This window comes from Syngnathus scovelli, chromosome 5, assembly GCF_024217435.2.
Source record: "Syngnathus scovelli strain Florida chromosome 5, RoL_Ssco_1.2, whole genome shotgun sequence".
Taxonomy (NCBI): Eukaryota; Metazoa; Chordata; class Actinopteri; order Syngnathiformes; family Syngnathidae; genus Syngnathus; species Syngnathus scovelli.
The window spans coordinates 6,617,023-6,640,935 of NC_090851.1; the positions used below are offsets into that span (position 1 = coordinate 6,617,023).

The window sequence follows — 23,913 nt, forward strand, 5'->3', positions numbered from 1 at the left end:
CAGATGAATCTAATCAAGACTCAATTTTCCGCAAGATGTTGGAGTGCATCTGTGGGATTTTTTTTTTGGTCCACTCATCCAGTAAAACATTTTGTTGATGTTGGACCTGAGAGGGGGCCTGCTGGTTCCCAATCTTGGCTCTAGCCCACCCAAACGTGTATGATGAGGTCAAAATTCACTAGCCATGCAAAGTGCCTGACTGTTGCCCCTTGATGAAGTTATTGATTAATCGGTGTATCTCTATAGTTTTGTTGTTCTCTGCTTTAGGGTCTTGCTAGTGATGTGTGTCATTGATTTATTGATTTATGAAGCGATGCGTTCAGGCACAACAATCTGCTTGTGCTCTGACTGCCCTCCAGCCAAGTCAGCTGCTTTTTCCTTCCATCAGATGATAAAGACGGCACGTTGAATCCTGAAGCCTTGTGACTTTAAGATAACCCCGCTTTGAGAGGCCTTACACACTAAACATGGGAAATGTTGCCTTTAGGGAGATTGGTGTGTGTGTGTGTGTGTGTGTGTGTGAGTGTGTGTGTGTGTGTGGGGCGAGCTGATGTCATATTGGGACAGGGTCCAGTGCTGGGGAGGGGAATGAGAAGCCAAGGGCCAGGCTAGTTTCACACGGACGCGTTCCTCAATACAGGAAACGCTAACTGCTGCTTTTCCACAAGATATTTAGAGAAAAAGGACAGCGAGGAAGGCAGGACAGGAAACAGAGACAGCGGAGAAGACACTTTGACGGCCTGTTTACACTCAGGAGACATGCTGACTGACTACCCATTCCTTTTTAAACGCTCGTTCATCAATAGTTTGCGAAGGCTGGACCCATCTCCACGAGGCACATACTTAGGATACGTGATAAGTGTTTGAGGTGATGAATTACCTTGCGATAGGCCAGCTCAGCTTGTTCCGGAGTGGAGAAGCTGTCGTAACCTTTAAATTTGTCTTTGGCCTCCTTGAGGAGAGCGTCAAGAGCGTCGCGCAGGTAGGACCGGTATCCACCTGAGTCGCTACCCGATAGCTCCTCCAAGCGTCGTGGTAGAAGAGCCTGCTCGACATAAGAGTTCCTACAACGACTCATCTCCTCGGGGATCTGCAGGAGCACAAGAGGAGCTTTACTCAGAGTTGTTAAGTGAGCAAGGTTATGATACTTTGGGATTTTTATTCCGTTGGTTTTAACGGCTTCCATTGAAAATCAGCACAGATGTTTTGTTTTCATTCCCGAGAGCATGATTTAAACCAGATTTGGTGCACACTCACTGACTTACGAGTGTAAAGCAACACTCATCACTAGGGATAAGTCAGTACAATTATAACCTGGAAGATGGAGATGTTATGAGGTTACATAACTAAACATATCACGCGCGATCGTTATCTACCAATCTTGCCGATGGGCGACACAGTTTTTAGGCCTTTGCTAATAGAGCCCGATACTTTTAAGGCCAATTTTACAAGGAGTAGGTTGATGGGGTTTTTTTTGCACTCACAAAATCTAGTAGATTACAAATTACAGATGAGAGGCCAGGCCTTTCCAGACAACAGCACTTTACTTATGTCATGGGAAAAGGGATCAAGCACGGGGGAGTATAAGCATATGAAACAACATCATGTCCTCTTTCTGGTAATTTATCACTTTCTTTTTGCTGTCTGCCATTTTTCAGAGTTCTAACTGATGCTTAAAAAAGCATCAAATTCATAACAAAGGGTTTGGAGAAAAACAAACAAATTATTGTCAATTAAAGACTCCTTTTATGGGCCTTGACCGGAAAGAAAAATTTAATTAAAGGCCAATTATTGGCTAGGTAACTCTGTTAGTGACTGAGGGTTGCGACCATGACAGGAAGCTCTCCCACAATCTGATTAAGCGCTCAACCCTAATGACCCACAGCGTGTCGTCCCTTTGGCGAGCGCTGTTGCATGTCAGCGGGCAGTAACTGCGCCAGACTTTGGGATTGAAATTGGATTAGTAATTGTGTAGTAGGCTGATTATTTCTCGTTGATCCGCTCCAGCGCTCTCCTTGCGGACACTCTTACAAAGATATTTCTGCTTTTTTGCTGGACTGCACTGTAGTGGCAAATATTTATCTCGCGTTACCATAGCAGTGTTGAAGAGGAAGACAGCATGGACCGGATCAAATAGTTATGTAACCAAATGTCTGTTGTCGGGACAAACACCAGCATACCAGCGACTTGCTAATAATATTGCTGCTTTAGCAAGAGGCAACATGCTGTCAACAGATACACCCGAGGCACCATTTTAGGCTAGAACCCGTATGCAGTGTTTCCCCGTACATTCGTGATTCAGTTACACCTATTCGCTTGAGGTGAAGTCAGAAGCTAATTATAGACCAAAGTAATGCTGTGCCACCATTTTGAGGAATTTAAGGAAAATTATGAATCATTTGTTATGATGGGTGACAATTACTTGTAAATCAAACACTACTTTTTGATGGGCCTATTTCTCAAGTACTATAAATTGTAGATTAAAACTTACCCTGAAGAGTTTTCTGCACTCCATGATCATGTGCGCCAGGCCGTGGGTCGCGGCCAAGTTCTCATTCAGGTCTCTTTGGTCCGGCTTTCCCAGAGACTGTTTCCTGTTCATCACCCTGCAAGGGAGTGGAAAAAGACGGTCAAGAAGAGGAACACAGTGAGATTAGGAAACAGCATTCATCATTAGGACAGAGACCTATGGTGGAAAAAAGGCTGCTTACACCTGCTGAACAAACTTTCTCGATAGAATAATCTGTCTCTCTCAAACAGCACTCTCTGAATCTACTGTACAGTATCCTGCTCTTTTGTTTCTTTAGTATGACCCTTTTCCTGTTTGTGCAAGGTATGGCAAACATCTTATGTAAGCTGCCACTAACTGTCAACGCCGACCATTGATTTAAATAAAATAACCGATGAACACATGCGCAAACACATACAAACGTACCTTGGTGAGGAGCTCTCCTTGCGCCTCAGGGTGTTGAGATGGAATACAGACGGCGCCAGGCAAACAGCCAAGTTAGTGGGGGTCATCTGGTTCTCCCCGACGCTGGCTGTCACGTCGCTCAGCAGGCACAGCAGGGTCCGCAGCGCCTCGCGATTCTCGTCGGGCAGCAGCAGCACGGCGGCCCGGGCGGCCTGGAGTCGAAGCTCTTTGGGCATGTCTGCATGGAAAGATGTCGCCAGTAACATCTGTCAGTTTTCATTATCTGCTTTGTGCATCTGGAAACACTTTGGGAGGACGGAACATGTTTAAGTGGGATATGACATGAGTGAGTAAGTGGGTTATGTAAGAGACTACGTGTGCGTGTGTGAGTGCGCGTGCGTGAGTTATGTATGGCTTTATGTTTTCTTGCACCTTAAGCAAACATTTCACAACGTAACAAGGCTTCAGTGAGTAAAAGGACCAATTCTGTGAAACCTCATCCCAAAGGTATTTCCTACACTTGTTTGTTTGGTTATTAAATGATGAAAATTGTGCCCTGCAGGTCTGGAAAAAAAGACGAAAAGAAAGCAGGTAAAAAAATGGGGCCACTATAATTTATCTGAAGGGACTTGGTTTTTGGCTTCTAGACTACTGTTGCGGTGGCCTTGAGCAAGGCATCAATCCCACCCCCAAGGTTAAAGTTCAGCATTGTGTGTGCACTCCTTTCACTCATACTCCTTGAATGTGTGTGTGATGTGGTTGCTGGTGAGTGATGGATGCAACACAAATAACAATAAAATTCCCCCTCAGGGGATTACAGTGAGTATAATAAATCAAAATAACTCAATTCAAAACAGACGCGTTATTCTTACACTGATAGATCTGAAGAAAGGTCTCGGAGAGTTTGCTGGTGAGCAGCGGCTCGGGTAAATCTCGGAAGTACTGTTTGAGCATGTCGGCGACATCATAGGCAGACTGGCCCTCGTAGGTAACGCCGGCCCCGTCAGCCCCGCCGGCTTCATTCATCTGACGAAGAGCCTGAATACGTGACTTCACTCCTGATTTTCTGAAAAGACCAACCTGGACAGAAATAGCAACAGTTATGTCATTCATCCATGTGGAAGGTTTTGAAGCCTAATCTCTCAATGAGTCACAATATTGTGTATCAACTCTAATCTGGCAACCCTCCCAAAAAAATACAAAAAGTCTTTTGAGATGCTGTTCCTCTGTTGGATAATACAAATTGTTACAAATCCAACAAATCTCTAGCTTACTTCCAACATGGTTACGTCACACCGAGTTGTGTTACCTTTTAATAAAAGATACGATGAAACAGCTAGCTGGAAAGGACATCAGCAAGACTTGGTGCAAAATGTACACACACAACAACAAAAAAGCACAAGGAGTCTGCAAAAACGCACCTGATCACCTTTTGTTTTGCCATTAAACACTCATCCCACATTTTTGAAGGTACGCACAGTCCTAATCTGTTTTATTGTTTTGAGTTAAACAGCGAATGGTGATGTAACATCTACAGGCTGACTCTCTCTGGGCCCCTTTGCCTCAGCATGTGTGACAGAATGGAAAAACATGGACGCACACATAAAGTAGCTTTGATATTTACAAAAAAAATAAAAATAATAATTTGTCTTTGGGTTATGTAACTCTTCAAGAAGAAATTGTTTGAAAAATCTGTCAAATAAGAGTGTTTGAGCTACCAGAGTACATTATTAAAAGAGTCCGTTGTGTGACACGTTACCTGGTCTAAGCACTGGTTTCGCAAATAGCGCATTGCTTGCTGGATGCCTTGAGGGAGGGGCTGACCAGTGCGCTGGACGATGACTTGCAGCGGAACACCGAACACATTCCTTCCTTTGTAGTCTCGCACCTTCATTCGCTTCATAAACTTTGGAACAGCCCTGCAATTAAGAGATAGACACCCCAAAAAACAGCTCATCAATATTTACTATGGAAGTCAGAAGCCATTGAGGTACACTTAAAAATTCAACCCCTGGAGTGCACAAAATGACCATGAAACACAATTTATTTTTATAAAACAAGGGCCCTCAAGTGGTGTCGAGACAACATGAGAAGGAAACTTAAGAGTATTACTCCAAAGTTAACATTCTTGTCATTACTTATCGTGTCTTATCCAATCAATACATTTTTCAAATGAATTCTGAGATTACAATGAATCTACTCTGCAATCAATAAAATTGTTTTTTAGTCACATTTTTCTGGTAGTTATCCATTGCATGTTTACATTTACTACTGAGTGAAGACACTTGACCACACCTCTGGCATCTAAAGAGTTTGCGAGAATATTTTATGTGCAAGTGCGGAGGCATGACAAATCCTGTCTCCGGATTTACGAGAGGGGAGGCGGGAAAGACTGGGAGGTGTAGATTTTGGAGTCGTGGTGGGATGTACTATACTGTGACAAAAGGGGAGGATTCTCTCTTCACACAAATTGTACCCGTTTGTGTGTTTGTTGTGTGTCCATGGACTTTGGTTTTAGCGCTAGCCTCTGGTTTAGCACTAGCTCTGAAATGTATCACCACATTGATGACTGTGCATGTTTTTAGCAATTTTATCAGAGTGTTTAAGATACCAATGCTTAAAACTTGATTGTAAACCAGCGCATCTTTGTCAGTGGCGACGTTATGAAGCCTCAGACTTATTCTGAGAAGCACATTTTAAGAGTACATCGCAAAAAGAGAAAATTATGACCCTGACTTGGAATTTTGAATATGTAGAGGGCTCCAGCTGCCAACAAGTGGCCTCTGTCTTTGAGCAAAGCCCAGAAATTCTATTCCTGTCCTCAAAAATGACCTCAAGATGGAAAAAATGGACTCAGAAAAACACATCAATTATGACTCCATTTTCTTCACAGAAATTTTATGTATACCCTTCTTATTCAGACAACAATGTATAGTACTTTAATTTACAACTAGAATCAAAATAGATGATTTTTGTCCATTTGTTTTAACTTTAATTTTTTGGTCCTATAAATATCTCAAGCCTGTGGATTTCCCCCTGCAATTTTGGTGTAAGTCACATGAGTATATTTATAAAAAAAAAGAAAAAAAAAAAAAAAGAAACTACATGCAGATGGCTAAGGGGAATGGAGGATATAGTTAAAGGAATTGGACGTGATTGAGATGGAAAGGTGGACGATAATTGTTCAGGACAGAAATTTCCAGCCTCCAGCTCTTGTAACACCATGCGTGTGAACAACAATGATTGCCCCTTCGAGTAAAAGACAATGTAAGCCCCTTCCCAGCAATTACAGGTCTGGGAAAAGAATGTGAAACCCAAGCTCTGACGAAAGCCATCACCACACTATACAATGACCTGCAGTTGGCGGAAACTGAGACGGGCTTGGGAGACGTAAGCATTGATTGAGACCCAGGCTGCAATTTTCTTCACACTTCAATAAACTGTAATCTTCACTCTGTGTGTTGTCATCCAATCGACTCACCAGCTGAAACCATGTTTGTTTGTTGGGGTGTGCCTCTCAAGCAGGGCGGTGAGCTGTAGCAGCGAGAGCTTCTGAAGAAGATTCATCTGCAGTACAGACTGGCAGCTAATCTGGAGCTGGGCGGAGGCCAAACTGGGCCGATGGGAGTTATGGAAGCTCACCCAGCGGAGTTTTTGTGGCCTGGAGCACAGGGGGGAAAAAAGAGGGAAATGGCAGATGTTAAGAAGAAAGTTGGCTGGGGAAAAAAAACAGTTGTGCTTTTTTTCTATCTTAGTTTGCATACAAACTAAGAGCATAATTCACAGTCACACATGTATACTTTGTACAAACACCTCTTGCAGTATTATCAGGCAAGTGACGGTTTTAAGGATTACAGGGATTTGTGTACACATCAATCAAGAGATTGTCGAGAAACCCCAATCTCCAAATGCAAGGCTGTCGGTCGGTCGGCGGATTCCTAGAAAAGCAGCAACGGTCCCTATGGAGACCAAGCAGCATTCCAGAGAATTACATAAGGAGAGCAGTCGGAAGCGTGTCCCCTGTTCATCCTTTGCTGTCTCCTGCCATAGAGTACTTTGTGTTGGTAGAGACTTGGTCTTTCTATTGGACCATGACATTTTTTCTCCATATAATCAAATAATGCTTGTCTGCGGATTTACAGAATCAAAGATCTGTAAAGTATCAAAAACTAAAACATCTTTCTTCTTCTAAAAATGTTTACTAAAACATGAGTAGTTTGTACAAAATGTATATCAAACAGAAATGGAAAGATATAGGTTGTCGGGGTTGTTGACTAACCTGCTGGTTCTTGTTAGGGATGCCCCAACCCCAGAGTCCCTCCTCTCCCTCATCCCTTCCTCGCCCTCCCCTAGCGGGTTTCCTGTGCTGTCTTGGTCACTTCCATTCTCAGCCTCTTCAAGATGGTTTTGCAGAGGGGAGGACGGGCATGGCGAGGCAGAGTCTAACGCTGAATCCGAGTCTCCTTCCTCCTCTTCTTCATCCTCATCGTCCTCCTCACCGGCCACCACAGCCTCGGACCAGGCGTTCACAAAGCGCTGCAGGCCGCTCACATGTTGGAGAACTTCTTCCAGTTTTTGTACCTCCCCTTCCGGAGCCTCCTCTCGCTCTGAGTATGGGACGTTGTCGTAAAAACTGAGGCGGCTATCCACTGAGCCGGACGAGACTCGACGCAGGCGTCTACTTTGCCGTCCCCTCAGGATCACAGCGTTCCCATTATCATTACCGTTGTTATTGGGTGAACTCCCATCTTGCAAAGCTTTGGGGAAAGTGCCTGGCTTGTGACCTTCTGGTAAATAGAAAAAGATCCTGCCTTCATCTCCTTCCTCTGCTTGGCTGCCATTCTCCTGAGCTCTGTGGTTGTTTCTTCGGTTCTGCTCGTCAATGCTCATATCAACATTTGCTTGGCACGGGATAGGCGGGGCCGATTTGGGCGTTGGTGTAGGCTGCCGATCGGATGCTTGCTGGGGAACGCTGAAGGGATCAAATCCCTCCAAGTACATCCCCCCTCTCTTACCGGAGCCTGCTGCAATGCTGTGGCTACGAGCGCGGGTCACTGGGCTTGGTGTGCTCACTGCACTGCCGCTGCTGGCTTCTGATTGGCTGCTCCCAGTACTTCCAGTGCTACCGTTGCTAGTTTGAGTCGAGTAAGATACAGAACGATTCCTGTTGAGTGTCATAGTCTGAGTTGGATGGTGATTAAGGTTCTGGTTCAGGTTGAGACTCGGGATGTCCACACAGTTCAGTTTCCGCAACTTGTCATCATCAAGACCCTCTTTGATGACAGGACCGCTGATTTCTATCTTCCCGCCACTGATGCTCCCTTTCTTCTTTCTCTTGGAGGTGGTGCCGCTGCGGAGACGAAGACTCTCCATCCTCTTGAGGAAGCTTTTGGCTCGTGACCGTGTGCTTTTACCACTGCTACCGCCACGGTCTAGACTTCCTCCAAGTTCTCCCATTTTCAGATCAAAGGTGAACTGTCCGAGCTCCAAGGGTGATGGTGGTAGCCCATCAGACAGAGAATCCTCATTAGCACACACTGACCCGCCCGTGCCTGATGACGAACACATGCTCGCAACAGAGTTCGCGCGCGTGGCTCCAACGGGAATGGCTTCGTTTGGCAAACTCTTCTCCTCTGTTCTTCCGCCGCTACCACTGCTATGGATGGAGCCCACTTCAGGCTGTTCACTGAGATCAGTCAGCACACTCTCGGAACTGTTTCCCTCGCACAGGGCCATCTTAGTCTTTTTGGATACTTGGTCCTTTACTGAAGGTGGTTGCGCGCCATCTGTGCACAATGAGGAGAAAACATCCAGTTCCTCCATCCTGGACCAGCGCTTGCTGTCTCTCTGAAAGGTCCAGCGGCCACTGATGGCACAAGGCTCATCCTCATCGGAGTCTTCACTCTGGATTAGAGACAGCAAGAGAGTAAATTAGCTCCCTCTTCCAGACGCTCAACCGTACTTTCAAGCCGTATGTGTTTGAAGTCATTACATCTATCTCATGCATAACTTAAAGCAGTTTCATTCATGTCGACCAGAAAACATGTTTTACAGCTTCCTGACTTCACAGAAGATATTTGCGCACCAGATAATAAAGGAGCCACATTTACCACACATGCATCTTCCTTAAACGCATACCTCCCCCAGTTTGGTTAATCTATCTCGGTCCCTTGAGGGATTTCAGCAAATTCCGTTATGGCCCCTATATATCACAATACAGCCAGACAGACAGGTCACGTCCTCTTGTCTTTATCAAATCGGTATTTTAGCTGCGTCAGACTTGCTCATCAATACCGTGTTTGTCATTCTACACTTCGAGTCTGTTCTCCCAGATTCCACTGTTGACCTCACTTCACCACCCTGTGAACACTAAATAACCTAGGATAACCACAACCTCTTTTATGCTTGGAAATTAGCAGTTAATAACCCGAATGCAAAGATCTTCAAAAAATATTCTGTAGCTCACTTTAATTAATTGCTAAAAGGACTTTGGTCAGTGTAAAACACATTTTAATCAGACTTTTATTAATGATTTATGAAGATAATGGAGCGGAGGGTGTTAGGGGATGTTTTAACACATTCCACAGTGGCTTGTTTCTGATGTTATTATGCTGGTTGGAATGTGAGATAACAATAGACAGCAGCTGATAGGCCAAATACGCCTTCAAACATTTGTCAACATTCTGCAGATATCTTATCAGTCCATCAAATCATTCTCCACTACGCTGGATATTGCAAACATCACTGTGCGGAATGAAAACTGTTATTACCGACAGAATGGACAAAAAGAGGGCAGCTGTGGTCAAGTGGCTAAAATCATCACCTGCCACCGTGATGGACCATCCCCCTCTGGAATCACAGTCACAGTGTCCTTGAGCAAGATACTGATAATTTAAACTAGTCCGTGGGTGCTTAATATGCATCTACTACTGTGATGGACCAAATGTGTGTGCTCATGAGAGATGAAGATAGTTCTATTGTATTCTATTACCACAACACAGCCGGTTAGACAAGAATTTAAGAGCACCATCAGGGAGTCAATGCATTCCTATGTTGTCTAAGGGGTTGCTTGTCATCCCACTTGGAAGCCAAATGACCTCTTTGACTGGCCAACTCCGAAATGAAAGGTGACACACAGAGGGTCATCCCAATGAATAGCACCAAACACGGGACAAGGGTGTTACTGTGTAGCACTTAAGACCATTAGAGAATTAAGGTTAATTTGCTTGAAAGACAGCAATTCTTGTCTCAAAGTGGCCATCAGGTTCTACATGACTTGAAACACACACAGAGAAACTTGTTATATTCCTTGAAGTGAACAGTTTTTCCTTTATATGAAAGTTTGGTTGTCGAGGTGATGAAATGCAAACGTGGTTTCGGAGAATGAGTGATGTACTTTAAACCCACCCTTTTTCTTTGCGGTGATATCTCCAGTCTCATTAGAGCACACTTGTTGAGAGTTTTGAGCCTCCTGCAAGGAAAGACAAACATGCAATCGATTATATTTAATATTGATTCCTCAACCTTCAGGATAGACGAAAAGCGGGAATATAAGAAAAAGACAGAGGGTGATCTGCTCCCAGGCTGCCTAATGAACTGCTGAAGGATAATCCCCACATGAGTGGGAAGCCAAAGAGAGGGAGACAGCAAAAGGGGGAGAATGTAATCTGCTGAAGTGGCTACGAAATCTCGGAGAGGGGACAGAAAGCTTATCCCCCAGCCACCTGGTGAAGGGGAGCGAGAGTGGCGGGGACCCTCTGGAGAGCTTTTAGAGGAGATCACGTAACAATGGTGAGATGAAGGGATGGAAACTGAGGAATAGTTTAGCAAGAGGAGGTGGGTGGCAGCAGCTGAGGGAGGAGACATTGATATGATAGCTTCCAGATGTATGAAGGGACACCTGCTGTGCTTTATTACTCAAAACTGGAATTTGATGAACAAAGCTTCATTAAAAGGCCATTAACCTCTTTCACTCTCTCCTTCTATGCTAATTATTACCGCAATACCGTATTTTCCGCACTATAAGGCGCACCTAAAAACCTCCAATTTTCTCAAAAGCCGACAATGCGCCTTATAATCAGGTGCGCCTTATATATGGACCAATATTGAGCCACTACAACAGGCGTGTCCAAAGTTCGGCCCACGGGCCAAATGTATATATCTTATTTATGGACAAAGTTTTAAAATGGGCCATTCATTGAAGGTGTGCCTTATAATCCGGTGAGCCTTATAGTGCGGAAAATACAGTACTACTATATGTGACCATTGTTACTTTAATGCACACTAAACAGGCTTTCTTAAACAAAGAATTGAAAAAAGAGTCACAAGGTAACAGTAGACGAGAGTCATGTGCTTATCATGTCATTCTTTCATCCCAACAGTAACAGTAACTTTCTTTCGAAGTCATACCCTGGGTAGCGCCAAAAGACAAGTACAGAAAACAGGCAATGGAACATCAGAGGTCAGAAAAAGGATGCGTCTCACCTGCAGAGAGCCTCAATGGCATCTCGATCAAGGAAGTCGTGGTCCCTGGTGACTGAAGAGATGTCAATGGGAAACTGGGCATCTGCAGGGAGAGAGGTCAGATCAGTCCTAACAACACGCACCCAAACACCCACCGAGGTCTTCCGGCCCACCTTCTCCCCCATACAGCCGGCATGAAAAGCTAAAAGAGGAAGTGGCATCTCATCCGACCAAACAAACCCAGCTGCAGCTTTCAGAGGCAGCAGGCAGGGGGGATGTGGAGCACTGAGCGATTGATTGAAGAATGACAATAGGTACTCACTCCACTGCAGCTTGGAGCGCCAACTTCCTCCTAATTCTTTCTGCTCTCCAGTCAACCTCATTAACAACAAATTACTGTGCAAGTAAGTGGACACAGGTCCAACACTGAGACACGTACACAAGCAGTGTTATTAGAACACACCATGGGCTACTTGTTGGAATTTCCTGGCCCAACCCCAAATGGGAATCTTGCATTCAAACCCTTAGGGGAGTGATGATAAGTAAATACTATTGAGGGAATACCAGCACTGATCTTTCGGTGCCGACACAGGCCTATCAGTTTGCTTATCTTTAGTGGGGCAATAATCTTGGCAGTGCCGACAATAGAGATTGTCCTATGGATACAAGAGAAGGAAAATTCCCAATTTTGTGTAGTTGTGAAGCCAGCAAAGTGAAGGGTTGGTAGTTTTTAGTTTTTCTCAGTTTCGTGCCATACGAGTGTATAAATTGAGACTCATCCATCATCTTTTCACAAACACAAAGAGTCGTTCTCTCTGATAAAAAAAACCTTTTACGGTAGAGTGGGAATGAAGTACGAGTTGCTGAAAAATATAACTTTGTCCTAGAGTTACATAAGGGAAGGTTAAAGTGATGCTATACCATAGTTGGAAGTGAATAGGTCAGACATTTTTTGGCGCGTTTAGGATGACAAGTAGAAAGACCTTTGGTGCTTAGAGTTATAGTTTGATATATAGTCCAATTTAAGTTAATGTTTGGAACACAAACATTGCTGGCGGTGCTGATCTACATTTAACGCTGTTGCTATAACCGCTCCGCCTACACAACTCTGGAATGTTCTTCCTGTGGGACACGTGCACTAAACATGCATGACAACTATGCACGGTTAAAAAAAAAAAAAGGCATAATTACATCTACTTAAAGAATAGAAAACTGTGCACTCACAGTTTGGTCCGCTGTCAAGAGTGTAAACTAAGATCAACTGTGCACTCCTTTAAATCCCAATTAAGTGTAATACAATTAGGTCAGTTTATCAACTCGCCAGGAATACTTAAGCTTGAAGTCGTTGCTTCTTCTAGAATTCTCAGAATTACAAATTTACTCTCACTAATATCAGTAGGAGGATGCTGACCTTCATAAAGTTGGGCATACTGTGGGAAGCCTGCTGCTCGCAGCCAGGTACAGGCTTCTTTGGCTTCAATCTCTGCAGAAGAAAAAACACAAAAGAACCCAGAGGCTTGTCAGATTAAATGACACAAAAAATAGAAATTATGATTCATAACATACATACAGGATGTAAATAAAAATGACAGGCGCAAAGAATGTGAAAACAATTGCATGACACAAACTTTATCATCACAATGTCTAATTCAGTTGTTTGCATATTGCGTCATGTTGCTGGACCTAATGCTCACTTGAAGCCCATTGACAATATCCCTGCGATTGTGCAGTTTTCCGTTGAACTCATCACTGGAGGCTTTCAACCGGGAATTGAGCCTGGACCAGTTGCGTGAACAAATACACTACCAATCAAATTGCCTAGCTCTAGCCCCAAGTTAGCCGAGGTCCAATTAGTTTTGGGATGCATGGGTGGATGTGCGATTTTGCACACATTGCTTTCATACATTCGCAGCTTATCAAAGTTGAACCTGCTGACCTCATTAGCTATCTCACACTTGGTCACTCTCCTCTCACATGGTTTAAAAGCTGGAACTCAAAAGCATCTTTCGTGCAAATGGTGTTAACCCCCTAACACACCAAGTGTGTGCCACTTAAGCTCTTTAGCTGATACGCTGACCGTTTTTTTTTTTTTCCCCCCCCAACTCAAACTCTGAAACGGCCTTGTTTTAAACATGTTCCCATTGGCCATTAATTAATATCATGTATTCATAATACAAATTTTCATAGACACAAAAATATCTCGGGGTCTTCTCACAAATATATGATAGTAATGTTTTTATTTATTTCTCAGCAGTAAAGACATTTAAACTAAATAGTACAAATGATTGAATGAAATCCACTTTGGACTACAGTAGCAAGCATCTCAATTACCTGCGAACGTCATTTAGACGACACATGCCAAATGGTTGCCCACACCCCTGTCTCCTCAATTGTCTACGTCCCCCCCACAGTAATAGTTTCTTTGTAGTCAGAAGACAGACAGGGTCCTGTCTCTGAGCCGACAGGAGCTGACTTTACAATGCCGTCTTAAGTGTTGTGACAGCTAGTACGAATGTAGCACAACCATGAGAAACACTTGTCAACAAAACAAGCGTTACAAAGGCAGGAAGGGATGGTGGTAAGAATTTCAGATGAAAGCGGGCTGTATGGACGGAAAACTATTCACATGAACTTACAGGAAGATATTAATCTAACAACATGTAAAATGTGAATTGGCACCTCGAGGTAACCTTTAAAGCCTCAATCAACATAAAAGTCAGAAGAACACAAATTCAGTATCCAAGATGAGTAATAAGGACAAAACAGATGAAAGTGAGACTAAAAACTGACTTCATGCTTTCGGGAAAAATATGTTTGACAGACATGGGGTCATAAACCTGCTCCTGCTGCTGCTCCAAAGCGTCTTGTCTGCACCATATATATTCCTTTACATACCAACAACAAGCCTAGACGGCAGACTAACCCACTAACAACAAGGTGTGACATGATCAACGCAGGGTCTACACTTTGCCTCCGCAGGGGCCCGGCAGCTCTTGACGCAACAAGTCTGACACCAGCATGCACCTATGTGACAAATAACTTATTAACAAGTGTTTTACACCTATTTTATTTGACAAATGAGTTATATTTGTCACCGTTATTTGTCGGTAGTTGTGTGAGCACGTGTCCGTGTTTACACCCGTACTTTGGGGGTACTAAAAGAAAGGGAAAATATCCAAACATCTGAAAAGAGCTGGAATTCTTGAGTTTTCTTCTGTATCTCTGCGTGTGCAAACGGTTTTGTGTGTGTGTTTACAAGGACTATTCTCATGTTGAAAGACAAACCACTGTAAACACGGTAAAGCTTTTAAAATGCAAATTAGACATGCAAACACATGGTTAGGTTTCATCCCCCAAATCCCCCTGAAAAGAATATGAGATCCAATAAGTGGCTTAGGAGAGAGGCTATCGGATGACACACCCCATGTGACTAGATTTTGGTGGGCCTCAAAGACACAAAACTACAACAGCAACCACAATGTGGACATTTCTCCATGTTTGGTTTGTAACAGCTAATGGACAGGGCATGATGAATCTGGCACAAACATTCCATCAATAGAAGTCACTAAATAATCAAAATATTGGCAGACCCCGGTCACAGAAATCCAATCCAGAGCCACCCTTGCTTCCAAATTTAATCTGTTTATATCTTTTTTTTTTTGTGGGTCTTCCGCAGTGTCCGTCCCAATTCCTTTGGCCTCGCCCGGGTACGGCCTCACTTCCCCTTCCTGCTTTCCTCACAGGAAGAGAGGCGAGTGGCGTTGCAGTCGCCGTTGACCACCAGTCTGTCTGGAAGGCCCTGCCTTCGTTTGTTCCTGGCTAGATAATAGGTGGGGAGGCAGCCAAGGCAAACAATGGCTTCTGGGATTATATGTACGCACCAAACGTCCTCACGCTTGCGGCGGCTGTAAATCCATAAATGTTTTACAGCACTTTTATACTGTTAGAAATAGAAACAATCCGCACTTTGATAACAAGGTTGGCGTTTGATTATATGTGCCAGGGAGAAGTACATCACTTGAAAGCTCACAGACCAGAACTACAGACTCAAGGCCTTAAAGCAGCAGGGAAATTACAAGGTATCATGGGAAAGTTATGGTAAAAACTGACCACAGAATTCCTTAGGTGCACGTTCAGGACAAATTCCTCTTCAAATTTAGCTCATGTAGTGACAAATGTTTTTCCGGATGTATGAGGAATGAAAGAAAGTGTGGAGGATGAAGGGAGTCGGAAACATTTGTGAGTTGACAAGTACTTTGTCAGCTCTGTGTCAGTTTGACCCAGTTGACTTCAGCCTTGGAGCTCAAGGAGGAACAGAAAGACCCAACAGCAAGCCATTTCCTGAGTGAAAATATTCTGCTATTAGAACTGACACATTTTCTATATGTTTTTTTTTTTTTTTTTTGCCTTAATCCTGCCTCTGGTTGAAGATGAATTGATCTGGTCTGGATACAAATGATATATCTAAACTATTTAATCCAGTAAATTTAAGAGAATCAGATATAGATATGAAGTTCGCAGAGAGAACTCAAAACACAATGACTATGGCGGGTAAAAGGAGCAGGGAAGAGTGATGAGAGTGACTATTAGTGCATAACTAATGAGAGCCTTGCTGGTCCTAATCGGGATTGGATTACATTACAATTTCCAGTGAATTTTCCCACTACATTTATTTAGAATAACCAGTGCAACAATCACAGCTGCTCTCCAGCTACTTCTTGTCCAATTCTAAAATTAACCATTGCGGTATTTTCCCTGCTTTTCCTTTTTTTGTACTCTCAACGCCTCTTCTCCCTGGGTTCATTTCAACTCCGCTCACCCTTCTCTTCTTCTTCTTTTCCTGTGGCAGGAAATTCTCACAATTGCCGGCCAGAGTTTCCCTCCATCGCAGGAGGCCGCGGGGTCTTGCTTGGCCAATTTGGAATGCTCAGATCCAGTGGGACTTTGTTCAGCGGCTCGCAAACAAAGGATGCTGCCTCCCACCTCAAAGGATCTACTGCAGACACGGCGGACTGGAGGTCAAGAGCCTGAATACAGTTATCACCATGGCTGAGGCTTTGAAGTTGGCAGATTGAAAAGAATGCTTGACTAACAACTGTCATGAGGCTTATCTGGAATAACCTAATCGCTGGTAGGCCTCGCAGCGCCAACTGCAACGCAACCCCAAAACTGCAGTCAGGTGAGGTTCTTATCAACTGCAGGACTGAGAGGCTCTTTCTGAAGGGGTTGCAAAGTGGGTCAAGACAGGGGAGGTGATAAATGAGACTGTGGCTCAAAAGTTATCAACACCAAGAACTTACCAAGACAAGAAGTCATAATTCATGATTGTCACATGGAAAAACAAGACGGTCTTGCCACTGAGGCTCTTTGTGACTAATAGTAGTCCTATGTTCTCTATGGACTCTTCTGAAAGCTTTGGTTGGCCTACTAATCCAAATTGTATGGTCCCATTGAACTTGGGAAAACTGTTGTCCACCATGAATCACTCCAATAATATGATTGAAATGGCAAGAAAATTAACGGAGTGGAAAAACTATGCCACTTGTCAATAGCACATAGAATAGGGGGCATGACTCATGGCACATGACTGACAGGGTACAAAAGCGGACTACAGCGCTGTTCTGGAATGCAAAAATGGTCGATGGCATATGTATTTCTGCGGTGAGCGGGTGTCGAGTTATTCCATTATTGAGACAGCTGGTGCACCATGAAAAAACATGCTTGCTTCTTGCTTTGTGAGACAGTGGCAGCACTATCACCATCTGGCTTGCCTCAAGCAATGTCCCCACAATCACACATGAAAAAAAAAAAAAAAAAAGAAACTACTAGCATAATTCTTTTCACTTTGAGACACATGTACACATAAGCACAGCTGCATGGATCAATGTTGGTTAACGCCAATGGACACTGTCCTTGCCGATGATAGATTAATGCTCACACAGAGGGGCTAAATCCTGGGATCAGGTGACCATGCGTATTCAAACTCATGATAAGCTTTCTACAGACAGATGGGAGCCTACCTAGCCCGGGACCCACTTGATTCATTTGCCTTCAGAGGCCAAAACGGTGTTTCATTCAGCCAAGAGGTGACAGCATTAATGCACATGTGCGTTTTCTCACGGGATGTGAGCCGTGCGCCAGCTGGATGTGAAATCCTGCAGATAAGGCCTCAGCTCACTTCCTGTTTCACAAAGCGGAGAAGCTGAAGTCGGTTTCCTTCAGTTTTTTTTCTCTCTTTGGAGCAATCATTCCCTGTCAATAAATCACATAGACGTGGAGCCTAAAATCTAACTGGGGTTTGTGAAACATTCAACAGCTAGATCACTCATTGTTAGTATTGTAAACAATGCCAAGACTTTGTGCTGTGATGCCATGATGTCTACAAGTGTGTTGGAGCTTGCTCCGAAGTAGTCGTTAGGACTTTCCCGTCTTATATCTAGTCCAGTGACCGAGATACAGTATCTGATAAGGAAGCCTGTGCCTTATAAAAAAAAAAAAAAGAGAGAGAGTCTTAACTCAAGAGCAAAAGCACACAAATCAAGTTAAGCCAGGCAGGACAGCTGAAAAGAGGATTTTATACAGCTTCATCTCGTCTCCCCTCATTAGCAAAAGGTTAAGTTTGGGCAAAAAGGCAAGGGCTCTTGTGAGCCTTTACAAGAAAGTAAATGAAGTGACAAAGAGGGTCCTGATGCAGTCATTATTTGAACAAGATAGGACAGTACTTGGTTGTCTCAACCGCAGTTCACATCTTAGTGATCAGTCATTCTCCTCTTAGCCAGATGTGCAGGAATAAACATTCCATACTAATGCAGTTTATTCTATTTGTACCAAAAGAGAAAACTAATAGCTACTGTATAGCTTGATCCAATATATTAACAGGTAAAACCATACTGAGTTCTAAGTGAGACACAAGTAACGCAGATCTGAGAATAAGACCGTTGTAAGACCAACGTTTTGCTTGAATTCAAATCATATCTTTAGAATACAAATATCACCAAATAAAATACCTTTTGTAAGTAAAGATATATATATGCTGTAATTGGAAAAAAAAACTTACGTGTTAATATCATATCAGCGTGTCCTTAGCATTAAAATAAAATAAAAAGAATCTCGACTCGCGACGACTTTGGTCCTCAGTTACATCAAAGCCCTCATAATAAATCCAGACATAAGTCCCTCTATAAATTCGGCAGAGAATGTCCTGTGAGCCGTGCGGGACGCTGTAAATCCATGGTTATCATTTAATTTGGCAGCAAAACAGTCCCAAAATTTTACACTTCTTCCGACGCCGAGGGCTGCTTGCGTGGAGCGGTCCACGGCAGGAACTTGAATGGGGAGAGGAGGAGTGATTCAAGCTTTTGGAATGGCCAACTGTGCCGTGGCTCCACCCATACACCCACCCCGCTGCTGCTCTCCACCTGATGAGGACTGACAACCAAGCGACTTTGGAGCGGCTCTCAACAATCCGGGCTATACTGGACGTGGACGGCCTCACCGTGACGCGTCACGACGCACTGGCTCCTCTTCTTGGATTCCAAATTGAGTTTTCCCAAATACTTTTAAGAGTTGCTATAAAATCGAAAGTGCTGTTGCCGTTCAGTATGAATGTCAGGCAGCTCTCCCGGGAGGCGCTTTGCATATCAGTAGAGCCGGAGAGGCGCTCCTTTGTGCGCGGATGTCAGCCTCTGGGCGCTTGACGCACGTCCAACACGAGCGCTGGCGCTACTCGCAAGAACAAACGCAGGAATGGGATCACCTACGTATGTTTACACGAAAAAAAGTGGTGGTGGGTGGGGTCAGCACGTACCCCTTGTGGTAAGAACATCTGCCCCACATGAAGCTCTGGATATGTTCTCCCTATGCTTGTGTGGGTTTCTATTGGAACACCAGCTTCCTCCCATAATCCCAAAACATGTATGTTAACTTTATTGAAGACTCTAAATCACGGGTGTCAAACTCAAGGCGCATCTGGTAATCCACCACATTTTCATGTGGCCCTTAGTAACTTATCACAGTATTTACTTGACTGTTCTTCAAAAGTAGGTCTTCATTATAAAGATGATATAAATCAAATGTCATGACGTTCGCTTGCACAATAACACCTGGTTCATAAAGAAATAGCGCAGCTCAAGTTCTGGCAAGCGGACGTCATGACAATCAATGTGTTTGTTTTTTAATGACATATAAATACAACTTCCAACAAATGCCACTCTTGATATTTTTTGTATCATAATAATTCCCAATGTTCAAACTGTTACTTTTCTGCAAACATGAAAAACATATTGCACTTTCCTTTTAATTGTTTTTTCAATACAAATGTCATTCATTCTGTCACTGAAAAAAAAAAAAAAAAAAAAAAGTAGTTTGACATGTGACCTGAACAATGACATTAAAAAAAAGCATGGTGGGGAACAAACCATGATTTGGGACATAATCACATTGGTTGGGAAATACGTTGGCTCCTCATATGTTTCAAATTTTGGCAGATGATACTATGCACGTGTTTGAAATTTGTGCATAGGATTCGTTTTAACTCATCTAATTCAAAACAGCCTTTTCCAGTTCCCGAGGATTCCACCCCCCATCCTCAAGGACATGCAATTTCTGTGTGGCAGTTTGTGATTTTCAGATTTTTTTTCTAGCCAGTAAGAAAAGGGCAAATTCAACGTAATAGTAATGATGACATATTTGAAAAAAAGTATGAAAGGTTTACAGCGGGAATGTGATTGTTTCAACTTATAAAAAAGTTATGGACAGATATAGTTGTGTCTGGAAGCTCAGGCTGATGCAGGAGAAGGACACAGAGAATAAGCAAAGAGAGGAATGAGAGATGACGAAGAGATTACCAAACAAGGCCAAATCCCCAAGCTACAAAACACGACCACCCAGAGGCTTGCACCACAAACTCGACTTTAGAGCTACCCTAAGCTAGCCATGGGTCAAGCAAGCCTGCTTAGAAATGATGGTGGCAGGAGCTGTAAAGCTCACATTGTTTTGCTGTGAGAAATACACAAGAACAGCATGAAGAGGAAGCTGTATCAACTTAGAAACTTTCACTTCTGCTTAGCATGGGGGACTTCATTTTAATAAGGAACGAAAAGCTTTTTTTTGTGTTTTTGTAATTTCTACACAGTAAGGGTGTCCGTGATGACAGTCTTTATAAAAAAAAAAAAAAAAAGGGGGGGGGGGGTCATGTCTCAGTCTTTACTGTAGTGGGAGTACTAAGCAAATGTAAAAGAACAGAAGAGGAACGGAATGTACCGGAACGTGAGTCGTGTTATTGATGTCTTTATCTGAAATGACTCGCCTCCTGAGCGCAAGCAGTTATCTCAGTCTGTCACCACGTCCATCATTTAGTCATCAAAGTTTACTGTGCGTACACAACAACTCTTTTTTTTTTTACCCTTGCGTGACAGTTAAGAATGTTCAAATGTTTGGGGGAGTTTGCCATTTTATTTTTTTAAGGAAATCTTTTTAGGAGTTTTTTTCCCCCCGCATTTCCAAACAAGGGAAACTCAGTCTCACATTTTAGTCTTTTGATCAAGCAACATTTCTTTCTTTCAGGGGATCCACAAAAACTATTTTATTGCAGATCCCCTGAGATCTCTTTGGCCACCCCATGCCCCCCCAAACCTCTGCAAAAAAAAAAAAAGGCAATTCCACCACTGGTGTTGCGATCCCAGGTCTTAAATCAAAACTAACTGCAGCTATTTTTAATTGCATCTCGCCGCTGCTGAGTGCAGCGGCAGCTGTAGGTTGTAACCTCTACAGTGCCACCTCTGACCCCTAACACGGAAGTTGCGTCTGGAGGATGAAAATGAGCATAAAGACTGACTTTCAAACCTTCTAGACTTAATGTGGAAAACACATCTGTAACGGGGAAGGCAGAAAAGTAGAATAATAAAAATCCTAAACTACCCTGCATTCTCCTTCCAATGCTTCACCCCTCCTTCTGGCTCACCTTCAGGGGGTGTAAGCTCTTTCTCAAACCTAAAACAAGGAGGCCAGGTGAGGGTCAGGGGAGCGACATGCAAGTCCATCTCAACGCACGCACACACACTTACCCAAGGCCGTGTCAACAAAGACTCACTAAAGGTATAAAAGAATTAGGACTCCATTGAGATTGACCCCTGGAAGACACGGTTTCTATATGTTCATGTAAGTATAGCAGCATATCTATTTTCTTGTGAGGTTTTATATAAAATAAATTTGGGGGAAATTGTAATCTGAAGGAATGATTTCACTGACATAATTATAGATAACAACAGTGTGTGTTTATGTGTGCCAGTGAGGGTAGTGATTGGAGAGAGCATGAGATGCTTCCAAGCATACAACAGTGATGAGGAAGTCAAGAGAGACCAACTCAAACCCACACACACAAACAAAGGAAGTGTGAGGCAGACAGCGGCCCAAATGCCTTGCCGACACCCTCTCCGGGCTTTGATGGACTGACCACCATCACAATGGGGGCTAACACGTACACACACATACACACACACGTACAAAAACAATCGACATACGTTTTCCTGGGATATATTTTGAATTTTATTAATAAATTAAGCTATTTTTGTCTAATCACCCTTTTATTAAGTGACCTACTGGATGACTGCTGCAGAAAGAGGAGATAATATTGCACAAGAAGGAGCAGGAAAACTAAGACTAGCTAGGCAGGAAGGCTTTCTGAACAATTGCTTTGTGCACTGAGGATAATGGGCTTTTAGGGTGATGGTGTCTTGAGAATGTGCTTGTCTGCACGTTTACAAAACATAAACATGGGTTTTAAGGCAGACATTTCAAACATTCATGTTATTTGTTTGGTCCTGATGTGTCACATAAATTTGGGATTTCAAAATAAAGAAAATAATGTCAAATGCATGTGAGGTCAAATTAATTCAATTGATGGAAAGGGTTCCAAACTGCTGCCATCTTTCATAAATACTGCATAGGCAATGTTTTAACTGCTTTGGCTTGACGCCTTGCTACTTGCTGACGTGAACTCTACTGCAATAGGCAGAACACTGACTTGGACAGTCTGTTGACAGCTGGTGAGATGTAGCTGATACTGGAGGTTCAACTTGGAGTTTTTTTTGGCATGAATTTAAACACTTCTTCACGGTAATTTCAGTCAAATATCTAACTGTGTGACCTTTGGCGATCCGATATTTGAGGTATTACGTTTTTATTTATCAGTTAAATAACTTTTTTTCCCCATTACATGCAAAGAAGGTGGACCAATGACAAAAGGATCGACTCGATAATTTTTTCATAACATTTAGGTTCTTGCTCAAAACAGATTACGTAAGCGCTAACGACTGGCTAGTGATACATATCAGACATTGTATTTTTTTTCTTTCGAAACTCTGACAATGTCAAATTTTGATTTACTGGATAAATACCATTCCTTCAGCATGAAAATCTCTGATAAAGCACAACCATATGTGGCTGCAGTTTATCGTTGGCATTCTAACAATGGCAGAGAGAACGATTGGCCAACACTTAGGTGTAAAAGCTAAAGTCAACAATGTGAAAGGTGTGTAGGTTATCACACGCACAAAGAAACTAAAACGTGTCCAAAGACATGCTTGTTGGAAATCAGCAAGACCATGATAATATTTGTTATCCAGTTCAGATCGCTGGAATACTTCAAGAATGTGTTCCCAATTTTTAGAACAGTACTTGTAAGTTTAATAAAACCAAAGAACTCACACATAGAGTGGATTGTTGCTCCTATTTAGCGCATTAGTCAAGGGTAGGGAAATGAAGATTATGAATTTGTTGCTTTAGGCCAACAGAAGGAAAGAGGCGGAAAAGCAGAGCCTTAGGGTAATTGTGAGGAATTTGGGAGAACACAGAAAGGCATTTTGAGGAAAAAGATGATCGTGATTTGAGCAGGTATATCTGGGCTGTAAAAATAAAGGAAAGAAGGAAGTGTATGCCAATCTTTATTGCTTACAAAACTATTGTAAATGTTGGATAATTATGGACATTAACTCAAGTGTTTAATAGCACCGTGTTTTTTTTATAGACAGGAAGTGGATGAAACAAGCCACAACAAAGTGTGATAGATGGAACACAGAAGGAGGTTGTGTGGCTGACTACATGTTCAAAGTGTTGTGGAAACCAGCTAAATATTATAGGAATGACGCTCTGGCTGGAAATTTTAAAAATCCCTGTTCTTTTTGGAACAAGTTAGAAGGCATCGAGTCAGGTTTTCCAACCCGAACACACCCAACCAATATTTCAAAAATGAGCATACATTTCCATTCATCCATTTTGTGAAGTGCTCGTCGTCACTAGGGTCTTTGCTGAGCTGGAGCCGATCCCAGGTGACTTCAGGCAAGAGCCAAGGGGTACACAAACAGAGCCACACACTCACTTGAATGGGTATTCGGAGAAAACCCATATAGACACAGAAAGAATGTGAAAACTTCACACAGGAAACCAAAATGAATCATCCTCATAATCAACACAACAAACGAATTGGTCATCACACAATTGTTAACGCCTTAGTGTAGTAAAACTGCGGTGAAGATTTT

The 23,913-nt window shown here is 43.0% G+C and overlaps 1 protein-coding gene across 3 annotated transcripts in view; it reads right to left on the reverse strand.

The window, feature by feature from the left end:
• The window catches only part of dlc1 (DLC1 Rho GTPase activating protein), a 60,274-nt gene that overhangs the window by 2,673 nt on the left and 33,688 nt on the right, over positions 1 to 23,913 (reverse strand). For 2 of the 3 annotated variants that reach the window (XM_049719533.2, XM_049719534.2), the window contains 10 exons: positions 12,789 to 12,860; positions 11,399 to 11,480; positions 10,322 to 10,385; positions 7,194 to 8,818; positions 6,396 to 6,575; positions 4,674 to 4,833; positions 3,787 to 3,994; positions 2,936 to 3,152; positions 2,492 to 2,606; positions 881 to 1,090 (listed from right to left, as the gene is read on the reverse strand). In XM_049719533.2, the coding sequence (XP_049575490.1) occupies positions 881 to 1,090; positions 2,492 to 2,606; positions 2,936 to 3,152; positions 3,787 to 3,994; positions 4,674 to 4,833; positions 6,396 to 6,575; positions 7,194 to 8,818; positions 10,322 to 10,385; positions 11,399 to 11,480; positions 12,789 to 12,860 (2,933 nt within the window). Of the gene's footprint in view, positions 1 to 880; positions 1,091 to 2,491; positions 2,607 to 2,935; positions 3,153 to 3,786; positions 3,995 to 4,673; positions 4,834 to 6,395; positions 6,576 to 7,193; positions 8,819 to 10,321; positions 10,386 to 11,398; positions 11,481 to 12,788; positions 12,861 to 18,434; positions 19,100 to 23,913 lie in introns of those variants that run through there. The other variant, XM_049719535.2, reaches the window with a different exon arrangement.